The following is a 14,786-nucleotide window of genomic DNA, read 5'->3' as shown; positions in this document are numbered from 1 at the left end:
TCAGACAATCCGATCTCACAGAACAGTTAAAAATTTTAACAAGGTGGCAATTATATCTGAATCTGTATAATGTGATCTGTACAATAATGTACACTTTTGAAAAAAGCATGAGGGTTTGCCCCAACCCAAACTCTAAATCTAATTATCGATGACATGTAAGCAGATTGCATGAAAACGTAAGAATGAGATTGTAGAATTCATATTAATTGTATTCTGAAATACTTATGGATTGTCTTGAGATTGTGGTGGACACTTACAGGAACCTTTTTTTGGTAAACACGTATAGTGCTAATATACTGTAGTTCTATCATGACAACTACCAAAATTACCGTAACGTATTGGCTACTGCCGATAAATCCACAACATGCTGCTGTAAACATGTAAGAAATACTGCTGCTGCATATATAACATATATATAGTTATATAGTGTTCCTGTAGCTCAATTGGTAGAGCACTGTGCTGTCAAGCGCAAGGTTGGGGGTTCGATTCCCTGAGATCACATGATATGTAAAAATTGATGGCCTGAATGCACTGTAAGTCTCTTAGGATAAAAGGTCTGCTAAATGCAAAAATTTAATTTAAAATTTTAATTTATATAAATTAGCCCCCATATACAGCATACATGAATTACCCAATAGCAGGTGGAGCTGGGGAAGTTGGAGGGTATCTGAAGCGTGCTACTATTGCTACAGCAAGCACTAGCAATGTATTTCAATGTTGGGCAGCAAGTAAGAATAACCAATCAGCTGACCTTTTGATAAAGTCATTATGAATAAGACATATCGGACTGTGCCATCTAGAGTTTCTTGACAGAACTTTAGATTTATATGATCGTTGTACCTCCACACTGGTTGTCAAAGTAACAACACAAAAACCATACACAAGATTTCAGTAATGGATGTTTCTCTAAGGCTTTTTCATGAATGCAGTAGCCACATCTAAACATATCTGTAGCATTAAAATTCAGAACGGGTGGAATATGTTATATTTATTTGCAAGTTCCACAGTTAAGTGAGGGCTTAAGCTTGAAATCTGATCTAATCACTCATACCAAGATGCCTTTAAATTCTAATTTTAATCAGATTTCAGGTGTTTTGAATTTAAAAAATTATATTTTTATTATTATTATTATTACCTGTAAGAACTTGCAGATCTGTTTTCAGTAAATATTTCTGTCTCTGGAGACAAATGAATGGCAAAAGAGGAACTAAATATTTCTTAGTTCAGTATTAATAAGGTTATTTAAAAAGAACCATGATTTTTACAGCAACAAAGATGTTCACAGACGTGAGATCTCGCATTGGCAAGTCTTGCTCCTCCGACTTACTGACTTAAAAGGAAACAGATGTGCGCCTGTGTTAGATTTGCATTTTGTGATGTCTGTAGGCATCAACGCAAAAGGTTCAGCAAATATTCCAGAGTACATTTCTCATTCCAAATCTGGATGTGATTAGGCTCTGATTAAACCGGGTTTGATTAGTTTATACACTCAGGTAGATGAGGGATTGCATTGGAGTTCTTTGTTTACCCTAATTAGCCATTGAAGCTGCAGTCACATCAGCCTTTCACTGTGGTACATGTTGTTCCTATGACAACTGCATCAGTGTCATGGTATGGTATTTAAGAATTCCCTTTCATTGAGGCAAAATCTCATTGCATTTCACAGTAAGAATACATTACAAACAGATGGAGGAGGTCATGGGATTTTTTCTTTTATTTCATTGAAATCCTCTACCAGAACACATGAACTTGTGTTTGTAAAAGTGTAACCTGCTTTCCTACCTCTCTTACTCTGTCCCTGTGTGTGTTTATGTGTGAAGGTGTCACAAGCATGCATCTGACTTGCTCTGGGAAAAAAAAATAGGTCATCCTTAAAACAAAAAGGGTGCAGTCAACATAGCAACCGTCTGCTGTTTTTTTATTGGCTGACTTGTTTCCATAGTAACAGGTTAACCTTGAGGCTGCAGTCGCAGACCAGTTTGTTGTCTAGGCGAATCCAGAATGTATGGAGAGCTCTGCTAAGTCAAGATGTCACCCATGTTTCAGAGCTCCAGCAACACTGGAGAAAGTGTCTGCATGTTGTAGCAACCTAGAGAGAGTGCAACCCAGTCTCACTAGTCTGCAATGTCAGCCTTGTACAGTCCCTGAAAAAAAGTATTCACACTATGAAATTGTTGTTATTTTTGTGTTTTAATTTATAGTTGAATCACTGATGTTATGTGGACTAATTTATCGATGCATCAATTCACTAACAGGAAGCCTTTATTCACCCCTCAAAGCCGTATGAGGCACATTCTATTATAGATGGATGCACTTTATTTGGCTTCTTTTAAACCATTGACAAAAATCACCCATTCACTGCCATTATAAAGCTTGGAAGGGAAACAACAGTTTTCAATTGGATTTGTCTTAAATAATGAAGTCATATACACCTAGGATGGCTTGAGGGTGAATAAACAATGAGCTAATTTTCATTTTTGGGTGAAATAACCCTTTAGGGACAAAAAACCTGACTTGTTTTTAATAATTTAATATCATGTCCACAAATTATTTCCCGATAAAAACACATCATATTTGTAAGAAAATGATCGTACACGAGTCAAACATACAGAATACAGCTATCTACCAACAACATTTGGACACAAACTGCAAATTACCACAACAGATAAATAACTAGGCATACGTTAGTGGGAAGGTCCAAATTTCATCTCCACACAGAGGTCAAAATGATACATATTCAATAATTAACATGCCTGGCAACACTGAGAAAGCGATTGTTAGAAAAGAAGCTTGTTTCTATAGGTAATAAAATATAATAATGGAAAACATGTTAATTGATTGTCTTTTTTATCCTAGTAGTTGTAATGGTTTCTAACCCTGCATAGACTGCAACGCAACTGAAGTCCCAGAAGGACATCGATACATTATTCCACGTAACATCAGTGCTTCAACCATGAATTAAAACACAAAAATAAAAACTATTTATTCTCTTACATGTCAGTCTCCGTCACACATTCAGGAGAGAACCACGATGCACCACAAAACAAAATAACTGAAATAGTGTAGCGGAGTGACACTGAACTGTTATGCAGTCAACAGACCTGGAACTACTTCATAGCTGTGGGTTTACTGGGAAATATATGAATATATTTTGTCCTAAATGCAGATGGGTCAGATTCTGTCTCTTCCATCAAGCTAATTAAGTCACACCTGTAAAATGTTAAATTAAGAGATTGATGTTGTCTGGTTAAATTCAGCCAAACATTCGAGGTTAATTCTTTGACAGCTGCCCTTTGATTCCAGTTGCCTAATTTGGTAAAACAATTTGATCTTTAAAAGGACTTGTGTATGCCAAGTTTCCTCCATTTTCTTGAAACAGATGTCACATCTATCTTTTCTAACCTTCTATGACTTTTTCCGTGTAACACTTTTTACTTGGTCATTCATTATTCCATTGCAATAGAAATGTTTTCAGTACCTCTTAGTGAAGAACCCTTCACCTTCACCCAAAGGTAGCTAGTATATGTGCAATTGTTTCCTCTCAGGGTTTCTCAACAAAAACACCTCAAGTTTACTCTAGTCACTATTCTGTTGAGCTACTAAGGTCATGGCTAGGTCAAGGTCTTCTTCTAATGTTTTATTAAGATTGTAGAAACATTTTAGCTCAATTGTCTCTAAACTCCTGAGTGAACAATACATTTTCCCCAAATGCTTTTGAGTTCCATAGTTGGTTTTGAAATGTCCTTACTGAACCTGCAAGATCACGATGAGACAGGAGTGATGTACTGCCCCCTGGTGTTAGTGCTGCAGCAGTACGTGTGGGGGAAAAACTCTTCCAACCTGCTCTCTTGGAGATAGCCGCCTCAAGAATGATCAAACAGAAATTTCTCATAAAATTGTAGAACCGATGTTGAATTGAGGGACATAAACATAATTTAAGCTGAATGTGTAAAACCGATAAACAGCCATATGGGTCCAGTCATTGGTATATTTATACAAATGTAAAAACGAATATTTAGAAAATATATAAATGTCTAGTTTGAACGTTTTGAACTATTGTGACAGTGTTTAAGGAACAAACAATACTCCAGAATAAAATATCAAATGTAAATTAAATTATTAACTGCTAAAACAATTTTTAGATCTTTTTTAGATCCTATCATGAACATACGGTCATAAAATGAAGTGCGACAAATACTGCACCTCATGAGTGTGCTAGCAAATCTATTTTTGTTCCTGGCTGGTTTTATGAAATTACGGTAAGTGTTGATCCTCGCTATCCACAGCTGCCTGAATTGCTTGAGCAGCGGGTCAAACCTCCGGTGAGCAGCTATGCGGTTCTTGCTGCTCTTTGTCACTCCATGATGAAATCCCATCTGTCCCAAAGTAACGGTCACCAAAGTCTCCTTTAATGATAGCAAAAACACATCCACAAGATTTCAGGACATAGTGTAGGGTTTGTTTCTTTCTTATATTTATATACACTACCATTTAAAGATTTGGGGTCAGTAAGATGTTTTGGTATTTGACAATAAGTTCCTTTTAGTTAACATTAGTTTATGCATTTGCTAACATTAGCCAACAATGAGCAATATATTTGATTACAATATTTTTATTAATCTTGGTTAACATTAGTTAACAAAATACAACTTTTAATTGTTAGTTTATATTAGCTCATGAAATATATTAGTCCATTAAATATGAAAAGATATAACTTTTAATAATGTATTACTAAATACTGAAATTAAAGGGATAGTTCACTCAAAATTGAAAATGCTGTCATTAATAACTCACCCTCATGTCGTTCCATGTTCCTCATGTTCCTGTAAGACATTCGTTCATCTTCAGAACACAAATTAAGATATTTCTGATGAAATCCGAGAGCTTTCTGACCCTCCGTAGACCGCAAGGGGCCTACCACGATTAAGGTTCAGAAATGTGCCAAGAACATCAACAAAATAGTCCATGTGAAATTTCATGGTTCAACAATTTTATGAAGCTACGAAAATACTTTGTGCGCAAAAACTAAAATAACTTTATTTTAAAAAAATCTTCTCCTTCGTGTCTCCAAAGCACCATTTTGGAAAATACAACGAAGTATGTACGTATTTGCATTGCTGTCTACGGATATCTTAATTTGTGTTACGAAGATTAATGAAGGTCTTAGGGATTTGGAATGATATGAGTGTGAATAATTAATGACAATTTTTTTTTTTTTGAACAAAAATAGTGTGGAACATTATTACAATTTGAAATGGTTTCAATTTAACATTTTAAAATGTAAGTTATCTCAGTTATAATAAAGCTGAATTTTCTTCAATGTAATGTGATCCTTCAAAAATGAATCTAATCTGCTGCTCAATAAACATTTCTTTTCATTATCATTTGAAAAACAGTTCAAATGGACAGGATTTATTTGAAAATGAACAATCAATTGTTAATGTATTTATTTCCATTTTTACATCCTTGCTGAATAAAAGTATTTAATTTTTATTTAAAAAATAAAAAAAACTTACTGGCCACAAATTTTCGAATATATATCAGGTAAACTGACCTATGCCTGGAATGACATGAAGGAGGTCGTCTAGACTCTTGTCCACAGCAGTGGTGATGATTTTGACACGAGGGAAGGCGTAAGCCACTGAGTGAACACCCAGCTCCGCCATCAGCAGAGACACCAACAAAACCTTGTCTTCCTGGACATCATGGTCCTGTATATACACACACACACTCACATTCAACATTTTCACATGGAACTGCGGCACCTTTTTACTTTATTGCTGGAGAAGGGAGTCAAATACACTTTGTTCAAAACTGTGTGGACTGTACAGCCAATCGGGGTTTGTACTGTTCATCAGTACATTGTGGAATGAATGAGGTCGATAGCCACATACCAGCAACACCCTCACTGCCATCATGGCCGCCGCTCCTGTGGAAACGGTGCTGTCCATCAGTATCACATGGTCCTCACTGATGTCTCTGGGCAGTCGCAGGTAGTGCAGCTAAATGGAGGGGGGGGGGGTCTTAGTTACCACGGAAACTAAGTGAGAAAGCGGTAACCACAGCCACCAAAAAGAACGAAACTGAGGAGTCAGGAGATCTCCGTTACCACGGAGACAGGGACCATCAGGCAAAACGGACATATATACGGTTTTTGAAGAGCTGAGAAATTAACAGATATATATATTTTTTTTTATCTAGAAAGTTGTTAGAATAAGACAAACTGGGATTTATTAGTAAGATCGTTCTTGCAGTAGTTAAGACAAGCAAGAAGGCTTCATTGAATCTTCAATCTGTTTCTGATATTGTGTGCATTGATTAGAGGCCCGTGTTACCTCTGGTTCTCCTGAATCTAGATTAGTCTGGATCAGAATCTTGCCGATACGGACGTCTTTGCACACGGCTCTCAGAGCAGGTTCCATGGTCTCCCCGGCCCGGAGAACAGACACACCTGTGATCTAGGTGAAGAAGGACAGGTGCTGCTTCAAAACCAATATGATTTCAATCAAATATTTGTGGAAATTAATGTTTAAATACTGAAAATGAACGGGCACACAAATGTACCCCTTTCCCACTAAATCTGCGACCCTCATACTCTTGGCCTTGTGGTGTCCGGATGAAACAGGCCTGTGAAAGGATGGATATTTATGTAATGATACATACAGTAAAGCTGAGAAGACAACGTTTCACTCTGTATTCCTTAAAAGGTATGACAAAAGGTCATCACAATATTTATATTAAGGCAGTCATATTAACATTTAATACTTCACCATGAACCATTTATTTGTAATAATTATTTTAAAAGTACTTTCAAAGTAACAGGCAAATTTAGTATGACTAATTATAACTAATGAAGAATAAGGCGATTAAATGTAACAACTGACTTGTATGCTGACTTGAATTAGCTGACATTTACTGTAATTAATTAAATAAAATGTAATCATATACATGTAAGTGTTATTCATTGCAATTAGTCTGATTAATGAAAAATGTGATTTTTGTGTGTGATTGTTGCTATTTGTTTGATTAATCAACAGGCATAATTCAATTCACATTTTTATTGACATTTGATTATTAGAAATTAATTTTATTAATTAATTGTCATTTAATGTAATTAATTCAAACTATATTTTATTAATACATGTGTGACTTTTTTGCTACTCATTTGATTAATTAACTGGCATATATACTTTACCCCAATTTAAAAAAAATATTTTATTAGCAATTAATTTGATTAGTAAACGACAGCTTATGTAATTAATTTCATAAACATTTTATTTAAGCCTTAGTTATAGTTTAAATCTCAAATTCAGGTTTGATCGCACAATAATATCAATCTTTGGCGAAAAATACATTGGCACACATACACACACACAAAAAAACACCCACACACCTTGGAGGGCAAGAAAGACAGCGCATATTCAATAAGCAACCGCATCAGTCTCTTTGAGTAGAAGATGAACTCATCACGGCTGGTGTCTCTGTTCCTAAAAACAAAAAGAAAAATTGAGGAGGAGTACATAAAAGACGCAGAGAATAGGGTAAAGCAGGCCAGTGAGTCATTAGCCTGATTCCCACATGTGAGGAATTCTGAACGGCAGCCGGAACAGATGAATGGATTCCAAAACACACTTCAACAATGAGCGTTAACATTTAAAAGTAGGACTCTTGATGTGTTTCAGAGAACTGATTCATATGATGCTCACCTGATGATGGTGTGCAGACCGCGGACCTGTGGTGTGCTTTCCAATACACTGAGAGTCTGAGGAAGCGGCTGGGACTGATGGGCCGTGGCCAGGAGTGCCCTGTGTGTGTGTGTGTGTGTGTGTGTATGTGTGCATATCAAAGAGCAGAGACATAAAGCAAATCTGCACCATCAAAGAGAAAAAAATGATTCAAATACAAATGAAAGCCACTTGTACACCAGTCCATGACATTTCTAACACTAATACTAAAGAATCTATATATATATATATATATATATATATATATATATATATATATATATATATATATAGCTGGTTGAGGGCTAGATGTCAAGTGTTTTACTCCAGAGAATCTCTCTATATCTCTATATTTTTTTACAGACCGCAAATTTATGTTTATATATGTGGGTGTGTGTGAGAAAGAGGAAAACTTCTGTACCTGACACTAATCTCACGCTGGCGAGAGAATGCATGCAATAGAACAGAGATGAAAGAGCAGTGAAAAACTATGAAAGAGAAAGAATGAGGCTGAAAGTGTGAGAGAAGTCATCCGTCTCGTCTAAGAACCACTAAGACAATCGTTTCCCTCATTTTTCCTAGATTCACCGGCAGAGGGCGCCGTTTCTGTTTGTTTTGTGTGGAAATGTGAAGAAAGCTGAAAAAGATATAAATTGTATTTGACTGGATTACTTGTTTTGTAATATTTTATCTATTGTGTATTCTACCATTAAGTGCCATTAAGTGCTAAATGAGATTTGGTAGGCAATGAATGTTTAGCTCCTTTATGAAACAAACAGTTTGCGATTATACTATACACTGATGTTTATGTTGAAATTGTGTATAACACATAACAGTGACTGTAAAATGTTTATTTTAGGTATGGGAGTGGCATATTTTGAGTTCTGAGATTTGGAAAAGAGTTACTGGGCTATTTTTGATTGGTCAATGAGCTAGTTTGTTTTTGTGACCTGGCAACCCTGACACCACATGTCACTTAGATTTTTAAGATAATATTGGGAGAAAAAAATAAAACATCTCAGGTTTACATGATGACCTAAGCTGTTAAAAATAGTTTTAATTTTAATTTTTATTTTTGTCTAGGGCAGTCTACTAATGTGAGCACAAAAATAAGCGAATAGCTTCTCCTGGTCTGAAAGAATGGATAAGATCAGTTCACAGGACACTATCATAATCTCCTTTTTCACTCACCTCTTCTAGCTGGCTGTGAACATGCTGAACGATCAGGTCAATAGCCACCATGTTACCTCCACCTGTGTGTGAAGGAGAGAAATAATTAACGGAAACATCTGCAAACTGCAATTATGAACTGCACCAATGCATGTGTGTTGAACTCACCACGTGGCACTACGATGTCTGCAAGTCTCATGGTGGGTTCGATGTATTGCTCGAAGGCTGGTTTTACAAATTTGTTATATTGTTTAATGACCCCCTCAATGTCCCGCCCCCTCTCTGTGATGTCCCTCCTCAGCCGCCGTACCAGCCGGATATCTGAATCTGTATCTACAAAAATCTTCATGTCCATCAGCTGCAAAAAAAGAAGAAGAAATATTATGCTTTCAGTTGTAGGATATAGTGACAGAGGTATTTTTAAACTCAAATCAATATCAAAAATTAAGTAATCAATATTAGTAATTACTTTAGTAATCAATATGCACTAAATAGAAAAACTGTACATTTTAAATGCACCCATTTGTCAACTTCTCGGAACAAATTAGCATATACATCCTATTCTATACGATATGGGCTAAAAATCACAAAAGACAAATTTTGATTTAATGCGATGTTATTAAGATGGATTTGTGATAATGGTCCTTGAACATCTCCTTTACTTCATCACCAAAATATCTTTATCGCTTTCTTTGCTTTGAATTTTTATCTGTGTATTTACTAAACATTCAGAAATCGAAACATTTTATCATACCTGCAAGAGCTCATTGTCTGCAAAGGACAAGATGCCTTCAAAGATAATGACGCTGGCACCATAAACATTTTTCTGAAAGAGCAAAGACCATCAAACCAACTGAAATCTTTTCCAAGCCATCTTCACTATGATAAATGATGACTGTATCTGTGGTATACATTTTTATTATACTTCTGGAAAATCTGTGAATCATCTGTCTCACCCAGTCTTTCTGGCGTCCATGTGTAGTGAAGTCATAGACTGGGATTTTTACACTTTTTCCCTGTTTGAGTTTCTGCAGCGTGGTCACAAGCAGCTCAAAGTCGAAAGCTCCAGGATGGTCAAAGTTATAGTCATTACGGGCAGCCAGAGCTTGTTCCTCTGGAGACAGAACCTGCAGATGGGTAACATAAAGGTTGCATGTTTGATCACTGGTGGGGCGACACAGACACTGCAAAGATCACAATCCTGCCCTACCACCATATGTGCTTTAACAGCAATGCAAGGGATCACATAAACCATAGCATCTGGGGCTGTTTTAATATATTAGGATTAGCAAAAACATGTTCAGAGCTACATACAATTAAAAAAGTCATAGTTTGTCTAAATATGAAATGTAATTTTTCTGATATAACATACAGCATGACCAGTGTAGTCTGATTCTCTTTAGTAGATCAGCACAAATACAGAAGTCTAGTTTCTGACTGGTTCTTCATAGCGAAACCTTTAATACTATTTAAAGATATACATGATACACATTATGAGTATTATCAAAAAATGTTTTGTGTGGTTACGTGTTGGTACAAACATCAACAGAGATGAAGATAGAAGGAGAAGGATTGCAAAGATTTTCACAAAAACTTGACTTAACAGGCTAACTTCACATGGTGGAACAATCCCTCATTCAGATCTCACACTCGATACAAACACTCACAAACATCTCACCTTATAGAATGAGTCCATAGATAGCAAAACCACCCAAGGAACATCCAAAGCTTCAATGATTTTATTGGCTACAGAAGTTTTTCCTGAGGCACTGCCACCGCACAGACCTGTATTAACATGCTTACTTCATTCAAACATTCAGGTTTAGTATTTAAACTCAAATCTACAATAAACCCTAAACTGAGCCAGTAGTGAAAGTCTTATTGGAATGGTATTTTTCTGTTCAGCACGAATTCAGTATGTCTCCAGCAACTCGTACCAATAACAAAGGCCTCTTTAAACTGTGCTCCATGTTCGTTGTACCAGGGCGGTCTGCCGGCTGTGTAGATGGTACGTGTGCCGGTGCGGAGCAGTGGAGGTTCGGTTTTACCCAGGGTGCTGCTTTTCCTGCGAGAGGTGCTGACCGCAGGGAGGAGTCTGTCCAGAGAGTCTTCACCACTTCCACTGGAACAAAAAAAGAGAACTGTTTTAATCCTAGTTTAGTTTTTACTAATCTTGGTTCATCTTAATTTCAATAATTGTTTAATACATAATTCAAATCAAATGTTGTACCTGTTAATATTATTTAATGGACCTGAGCTAAATGTATGCAAATGCAGTTAGTTACTATTAACTTATGGTACCTTATTATAAAATGTTACCAAGACACATGTAGGTTGATTTTCCCAAAAAGTTAGAACACTGTTCTCTGTCTGACCCACACAACATAGCAACAGCAGCTCCACCAATGAGATGCATTTGGGGTGGGGCAATCTGTATGTCCAACCAATCAAATACAGGTGGAGTGTTTGGGAAACCTTACTGACTACAGTTATTTTTGCTTTTCTTTTTGGTGCCACTAATGCTACGTAATAACACACTCAACTTTTTTTCATAACGTTTCATGCAAAACAAATATATTACATTTATGCATTTAGCAGATGTTTTTATCCAAAGCGATTTACAGTGCATTCAGGCTATACATTTTTTACCAGTATGTATTTTCCCTGGGAATTGAACCCATGTCCTTTTGCGCTGCTAACACAATGCTCTTCCACTGAGCCACAGCAACAAAGCATGTACCACAGAATTAAATAAGTTGCTTTTATCAAAATCCAAAGTGCAAAGTGTCCTTTTTGTTTAGTTTATTATAATTATGAACATATATTTTATAACTTGTTTGATGTTTATAGGATATAAATGCCAAACGCAATTGTAAATGCCTTACAAAATTAACTAGCAGTGAGCAGCAGGTGTAATTGATATGCTTAACAAAAAGTAAAACTAAAATGATTCAAAATCTTTTGGTGACACTTTATTTGAAGCCTTTATGTCTAATGCATTATCAAGTGTCATTAAAGGGTATAATGGATTATAATTATTCATAATATGCGTTGTTATATATTATATCTTGTCGAGAATAATTATAACCAAATTTAAAATGCATAGTGTAACAGCAAATTTATTAGTGTTATAATGTATTAACTGTGGTTACAATTATTCATGACATTGTAGAATGCATTATGAGGTGCATTACAAGTAAGGCATATTAAAATTCATTAAAACGACATTTATAATACATAAAGGCTTTAAGTAAACTGTTACCAATCTTTGTTATTTACTGAAATAAGGCTGAAATAAAATGGAATTTTAAAAAATTAGAAATGTTGCCTTCACAAATTAAATGAAATACGTTTTAAGTACTAAAATTAATACAACTAAAAATGAACGAAAGCTAAATATAAAAACAAAAAACAATATAAATGAAAAAGCACATTAATGACAAAGCAAATTACTAAAACTTAAAAAATTAATACAAATGTAGAAACACTATAATAATGCATACAGCAAATATTACTAAAATAGCAATGGTGGGTGTGTGTGTGTGTGTATGTTTAAAGTATTTTCTTGTACATGATCAATTGACTCAACCTAAAACTGAAACGAACAACCTTTCAAACATTAAAATCCAACTGAAATAATTTAAAAGGTTTAAAACAGCAGCCAAGAGATCTTTTCCCCTGCATCACATCAGTGTCACACATAACCTGTTTCTCACTCTTTGTATCAACGTGAGTGAGTGACTAAATCAGGCCAGCAGTCACAGCTCAGTCAAAACAGCTCAACACAGAGCAAAGGAGAAGAGGTGCTGCTAATACTATGATAACAGCCAAAAGACATATGTCAAAAGGCATATGTCACTCTGTTCAGATTATACTCAAACGGGTGGATAAAACGGCATTTAATTTACCTTTTAAATACTAAAAACAGTGCATTTAATAACTTACCCTCCATCTGTACGGAGTGCCCAGCAGCCTGATATTCTGGCCCCTGTGTATCCGGGCAGCGTGCTCATATCAGCTAAAATAGTCTGACGGCTGTCTTCCATATGAGCAATAAAGGTCACATTCTCGATGAAGCTCAAACGGCCAAACACAGATAAACCAGCTAATAATCACAGCTGAAGCACAAAGCGTGGGTCACAGAGAGGGCAGACATCATCGCACTCTGAATGCACTGGGAAAAACGCACGCCTCCCCAAGAAAGCACAGATCTGTAGATAAACACTGGGATCTGCTTTTGTTTTATCAGAGTAATCCTTGAGGTTTGATCGTTACCGACCACTCTAATGTATTTGAGAAACCTTTTAATAAATAGAAAAACGACTTTTCTTTGTGTCTGGAAACTCGCTCGCAGTGTGTGGGCTTGATTGAATAAGAGGATCAGATCTCCAGGTGACATGGATGGAAAGTATTAATAGAACCAAGAGACAAGGAGAAGGAAAGCTTAACTACTCAGAGTTCTCAGATTTCATTTAAGTGTCAGTTTTGTATCAGATGTTTCTTTTAAAATTCCTCAGTTGAAAATACTTAATAATTAAACAAAAAAATAGCACCAAAACCCAATGGATAGCAATAATTTTATTTGAAATCATATTTCACTACAGTACCTTTCTTCCTGAAAGATTGAGATTGCATACATATTTTACTTAGAACAAAAAATTTATAAATAATGCTTTTTGTGGCTTTTTTATATGCTATAGGGTTCCCAAACTTGGGACAAAACCCTGGGCTTCGTGAGGGTGCTACATGGGTCTTATGAGTTGATGAAAAGCTAATAATTAATTATAATTTAAAATGTATTTTAAAATAAAAACAATCAAAATAAGAGGTTTACTAAAAAAATATAAAACAATGCATTTTAATTAGATTCCATGTGAGCATGAATTAACACGTGCTGTTAAAGTATTACAATGCAAATTTGTTGTTAAATGACTTAAATAGAGAACTTAAAATCTCACAGTGTAGGCCTACTTCAAGAAAATATTTTAAATCAAAGGTTGTAGTGTGTTATACTAAATGTTGACTTCACTGTTTTCCAAGTGTTCTTAATCTGAGCTGGCCTCCCCACCTGAATTATAAAACTATAATAATGTAGACTATAGATTTTACAAAAAGAAAGTATGTGTTAAATTAAAATATAGGTCATACCACCTGGTATTAAATAATTATTATAAAGCACAATATTTTAAATGCACGAGTTAATTAAATCACATCTCAAAGGTCGACTCTCGGTTGGGGTTCAGTTAGGATGTGATCTCTCCACGGTGCACTAATGGGAACACATGTCGTGTCAGGAGGGAGACCTCAGTCTATAGTTCATTATAATAATAACGCGTCATTAGCGCGCAGCAGCCGCCTGCTGAAACTGGGGCATGAGGGAAAGAAGGGGGTTAACTAACGCAATGCAGATTTATGTTCTTATTATGATTAATTATCTTTCATCATCATAACGATGAAACATTGTATCCATAGTATGAATAACCGTACCATACCGTGGCAAAAAATAATTAATTGGCTCGGTGTGGGTCTACGGATAGCAAGGTCAGGGAGAAGTGCACCTGCGTAACGCATTGACACTTTCCCTATAATTTATATCTATATGTTTGTAGAGTAAAGGGTGGATCGCAGACAGCTGTATTGTGATACCTGTTCGACCGGCTTGAGTTTTTCCTCCTGCACTCCATCTCACACAAAACTCTCCACTGCGATCCGACTAGCTATGAAGCGGGACTCAACAGTAAGCTGTTAATACGTCGAGAAAAGCATTGTGGGAAATGTAGTTTGGGCACGCTCTGTGTGCCATTCTTATAATTCAGTGTCTTAAAGACCCTATCGACTGTATCTTTTTAAATTTTCTCTGAAAAAAAAATGGCTTGAATGTGTGTTTTAATT

The 14,786-nt window shown here is 35.8% G+C and overlaps 1 protein-coding gene across 4 annotated transcripts; it reads right to left on the bottom strand.

Annotated features, from left to right (window-relative positions):
- Positions 1-1,689: 1,689 nt before the first annotated feature.
- On the bottom strand, positions 1,690-14,660 carry uckl1a (uridine-cytidine kinase 1-like 1a). Of its 4 annotated transcripts, XR_008154684.1 has the most exons (16): positions 12,840-13,257; positions 10,832-11,016; positions 10,573-10,679; positions 9,851-10,021; positions 9,649-9,720; positions 9,063-9,252; positions 8,916-8,977; positions 8,146-8,162; positions 7,707-7,805; positions 7,394-7,487; positions 6,565-6,627; positions 6,336-6,458; positions 5,895-6,002; positions 5,555-5,711; positions 2,995-4,406; positions 1,690-2,144 (listed from the first exon to the last, which is right to left on the bottom strand). XR_008154684.1 is itself a non-coding variant. In XM_052562513.1 (15 exons), exons 1-15 carry the CDS (start codon positions 14,576-14,578, stop codon positions 4,312-4,314), a joined length of 1,581 nt encoding a protein of 526 aa, XP_052418473.1. In that variant the 5' UTR covers positions 14,579-14,660; the 3' UTR covers positions 1,690-4,311. The 4 variants fall into 4 exon arrangements, 3 of the variants coding, with proteins under 3 accessions (XP_052418473.1, XP_052418472.1, XP_052418474.1); XM_052562513.1 differs by lacking the exon at positions 12,840-13,257 and adding an exon at positions 14,541-14,660 and having other exon boundaries at positions 1,690-4,406; XM_052562512.1 differs by having other exon boundaries at positions 1,690-4,406.
- Between the last annotated feature and the right edge of the window lie 126 nt (positions 14,661-14,786).

The sequence above is a fragment of the Carassius gibelio genome, chromosome B8, assembly GCF_023724105.1.
Source record: "Carassius gibelio isolate Cgi1373 ecotype wild population from Czech Republic chromosome B8, carGib1.2-hapl.c, whole genome shotgun sequence".
Taxonomy (NCBI): domain Eukaryota; kingdom Metazoa; phylum Chordata; class Actinopteri; order Cypriniformes; family Cyprinidae; genus Carassius; species Carassius gibelio.
The sequence above is the reverse complement of the archived record's forward strand: the minus strand, read 5'-3'. Positions and strand labels throughout refer to the sequence as shown.

Coding starts and splice junctions, on each gene's coding strand:
- uckl1a (XM_052562512.1), bottom strand. CDS start 12,940: ATGGAAGACAGCCGTCAGACTATTTTAGCTGATATGAGCACGCTGCCC. Junction 8,978..9,062: donor AGACATCGTAGTGCCACGTG/GTGAGTTCAACA, acceptor CTTCACACACAG/GTGGAGGTAACATGGTGGCT. Junction 6,003..6,335: donor TAGATTCAGGAGAACCAGAG/GTAACACGGGCC, acceptor CCCTCCATTTAG/CTGCACTACCTGCGACTGCC.